The 3,711-nt window shown below is 50.5% G+C and overlaps 1 protein-coding gene across 2 annotated transcripts in view; it reads left to right on the top strand.

Moving 5' to 3' along the window:
- The first annotated feature begins 277 nt into the window (after positions 1-277).
- Ccnyl1 (cyclin Y like 1) overlaps positions 278-3,711 on the top strand; it is a 33,628-nt gene continuing 30,194 nt past the window's right edge. Inside the window, exon 1 of one of the 2 annotated variants that reach the window (XM_050154183.1) lies at positions 278-745. In XM_050154183.1, coding sequence (XP_050010140.1) covers positions 517-745 — 229 coding nt within the window. In that variant the 5' untranslated portion in view covers positions 278-516. The remainder of the gene's footprint in view (positions 746-3,711) is intronic. The other variant, XM_050154181.1, reaches the window with a different exon arrangement.

Raw genomic sequence — 3,711 nt, 5'->3', positions numbered from 1 at the left:
CTTCGCGAGTCACGTGCCTGGGCCGTAGGCGGGCGCGTGGAGGGAAGTCTGGGTCTGATTGGCCGCCCGTCACCAGGTGACCGCGGGGCGCGTTCCGGTTGGCAGGAGCCGGCTAGCGGCCTTCAGTCTGGAGGCGGCGACGGAAGGAGGAGGAGCTCCGGCCGCGCTCTCGGCCCGCAGTGGCTGCGTCTCCCAGCGCTTGTCGGGTCCCCACCCCTTTTAAATAAGCCGGGCTGGTCGCCGCCCTCGCAGACTAGTCCGCTGTGGGGAGGCGGCGGCGGCGGCGAGCCGGCGGGGGTGCGGCCGAGGCCGGAGCCCTGCCCCGGGCCGGGCGGCGGGGCCGGCGGGCGGGCGCGCAGCGGGCGCGGCGGCGAGTGCGGGCGGGCGCAGCCCCGCTCAGCCCGGGGCTGCCGGCGCCGACCGCGCCATTGTTGGGGGAGGGGGCGGGAGCGGCGTCCGGGGCGAGCGGAGGCGCAGGCAGCGGCCGAGCGGAGCGGAGCGGAGCGGACGCGCCCCATGGGGAACACGCTGACCTGTTGCGTGTCCCCCAATGCCAGCCCCAAGCTGGGCTGGCGTGCGGGGCCGGCGGAGCCCGACTACGAGTCCGAGACCTACGCGGCGGCGGCCGGGGACGCGGTGGCGGTAGCGCCGACGCCCGCTGCGGCCGTGGAGCCCTCCGAGTTGGATTTCGGAGCCGGCGAGGGGCACCACCTGCAGCACATCAGCGACCGAGAGATGCCCGAAGGTGAGGGGGCAGCGTGCGCGTCCCGGCCGCGGCGTACCCCTGGCCTCCACCTTCTCCCGGGGTCCCGCAGGGAGGTGGGAGGCGGCCGCCGCCTCGGGTTCCTCACTGCCCGGAGTAGGCTGGCGCGGGCCTGGGCACCGGGGGGTGAAGGCTGTGTGTGGCTCGCGTCTCCACCCCTTATTCTTCCTGGGGCCGCGGCTGGCCGGTTTTCTCTCCCACCCCTACGCCCAGTTCTTGTTCTCATCCCGACCTGGGACCCTGCAGCCCCCTCCACTCCCTCTTTGTAATGCTGGGCACTGTCCAGTGGGACTTTATCAAGACTTCGTGTGCCTGTATGTAAGTGCCCCTTTTCCTAATAAAACTCCCAGGACCTTAACCTCGGCGTAGCCATCCTATCTCCCCGTCCTTATTTAACCACATGGTACCTAAGGTAAGAACCTAATGGTTCCTCCTCCCTGGAACCAGTTAGGTAACTGATTTTAAAGCAGTACAGAGTCAACCTATTTGAGGATTTCTTACTTAGGTTGAAGTAGAGGTTGCCACAGAAATGTGTTTGATATTAATAGGATTTTAAAAGTATCTTCAATATAGGTGGTTTTTATTGGAGCACAGAAAGAAAGGAGATTGGGAAAGGGGCTTTTGTGAAAGATGCCAATGTTCTCTTCCAGGGCTACGTTTAAGTCCCGTCCGTCCGTCCGTCCGTCCGCCCCCACCCCCGCCCCCCTGCAACACGCTCAAGTTTACCCTCGGACTTCTGCTCACTTTAAAGTTCTCGTTTTGATAAATACATCGCCACTTTAAAAGTTTCATTTACTTTATCTCTTCCAAAGGAAGAGGGTTGGGAAGAGATTGTTGGTCAGACGTTTCAAAGGAGTCTAAAGCTAAAATTTAGCCTTGAATTAGTAATGTAAAGGTTTGGGAGTGAGGGTGAAGCACTCAGGTGCTTGAACTGTTTATTCCCATGGCTCCTTTCCCTCCATACCTCCCTGCCTGGAGAATTTTATTCAGCGCTGAGCATGTTGAAGTAAAAGACCAGTTCAGCATCCTGAACCGCTGGAGGGTGGGCTGGGTGGGTAAGAGGGAGAAGCGGAAGTGCTTGAAGCTTTATAATTAAAAACTTGAAAACCTGTGAGTCTAGAGAGAAGTAATACGGGATAACAAGATGGTTCTTGAAGGCTACAGACTTTAAGACAAAGTATCATCAAGTGTTTAAGCCAGATTGACCTGTTTGTTTCACTTAAATGCTACAAATGATTTCCTTTTATAACCTTCTTTAAACTTTAGCTGGACCGTTGGTGTCTTCATGTTAAAATAAACTTAAGGCCCATGATCGATACACTTTTGTAACTTTTTGTAATATTTAAATATTATAAAAGAATGCAAAAATAATTGTATCCTTAAACAGTGTGCTGCTTGCATGCCTCTGTGTGTGTGTTTATGAAAACTGTTCTGTTTTAAGGGAAGCCTCTGGGTTTACAAACCAGTTAGAATGTGGGTAGTGTTGGGTGAGAATCCAAATAGGACCTTTTTATAATTCTTGAGGGATTACAACACAATTTCATGTGTGCTCATTTGTCCCCCCGCAATACAAAGGAAGTCTGTCTGCATTCTCAGTACTGCTGATGAGGACGTAGAGTTAAGATCGGACTGAAGCTGCTTCTGTGTGGAACTGTTCTCAAGACTAGTGTGGAGGTGTGGCGGATGTGCTGGGTTGAACTCTTGAGAATGGGTCTGTATAGTAGAGCTCCGTCCTTCCCTGTCTTAGTTACAGTACAAGTAACTGATGGAAAGGCAGCGTTTGCTGGAGAACTCATATGTGTTCTTTTCAGTGAGAGTGAGTGAAGGGAGAGGTAAGGATGTGGCCTGAATTCACTGCTTATGTAAATGGGATGTTCTGGTAACCATGGGTGAAGCTGAGGATGCTGACGTTAAGAGTGACTGGTGAGAGGTGTGTGAACATAGACCTATATGATAAGGAATGCTAAGTCAGAAATATTGAAAAAAAATGCGAGCATAGAATTTGAGTTTATTAATATTCCCATTAACATTCCAGTGTTTCTTCTAAACATTTTTAGGTCTGGAGGACTACTTTATGGTATGATATGTACTTGCGCAATAAGTACAGACCCCTTGGCTTGATCCTTAGTGCTGCATTCGACTGAAAATACCAAATATATATAAACACATTGAAAGTTTGCTTTTAATTTCTATATTTCAGAAAATTTTATACCAGTTTCCTTGGAAACTGAGAAATAGCTTAAAAAGTAGCTTTTATTTATAGAGAAGAATTGAAACTTGATTTCTTAGATAAAATCATGAATAAATGATCTGCTTTATTCTCTTCTAAAACTTCCACAGTACGTAGATTAGTATTTCCTAAACACTGGCTCTAATGTCATGTCTGATAACTGAAGGTGACATCAGTAACACAAAATAGGGTACTGGGGCTTCTTTTTTTTCAGCCTTTCATGTAACTTTCGTGTTCTGACTTTAGGAACTATGCTTATTGCACTGGTCAGAAGAGCTCAGGGTGGAGAGATGGCTACGAGGTCCTGAGTTCAGTTCCCACCACCACTTGGTGGCTCACACCATCTGTAATGCCCTCTTCTGGCCTGCAGGTGTACATGCAGACAGAACACTGTACACATAATAAATAAAGAAAACAAAAAAAAATGCTGTCTCAGCTGGGTGGTGGTGGCGCATGCCTTTAATCCCAGCACTCCGATGGCAGAGGCAGGCGGATCTCTTGTGAGTTCGAGGCCAGCCTGGTCTACAAGAGTGAGTTCCAGGACAGTTCCAAAGCTACAGAGAAACCCTGTCTTGACAAACCAAAAAAAAAAAAAAATTGCTCTCTCAAGTCACCCTTGGAAAGAACCCTTGGCAAATATGTGGGAAACCCCTGAACTTCTTTCCCCTTTCTAGTAGCTATTAGCCATTTTTTAATGTTTGTATATTGAAATAGGAGC

Source organism: Alexandromys fortis, unplaced genomic scaffold (genome assembly GCF_014885135.2).
Source record: "Alexandromys fortis isolate MF-2015 unplaced genomic scaffold, M_Fortis_MF-2015_v1.1 scaffold_40, whole genome shotgun sequence".
Classification (NCBI taxonomy): domain Eukaryota; kingdom Metazoa; phylum Chordata; class Mammalia; order Rodentia; family Cricetidae; genus Alexandromys; species Alexandromys fortis.
This window is presented reverse-complemented; position numbering and strand designations above follow the sequence as displayed.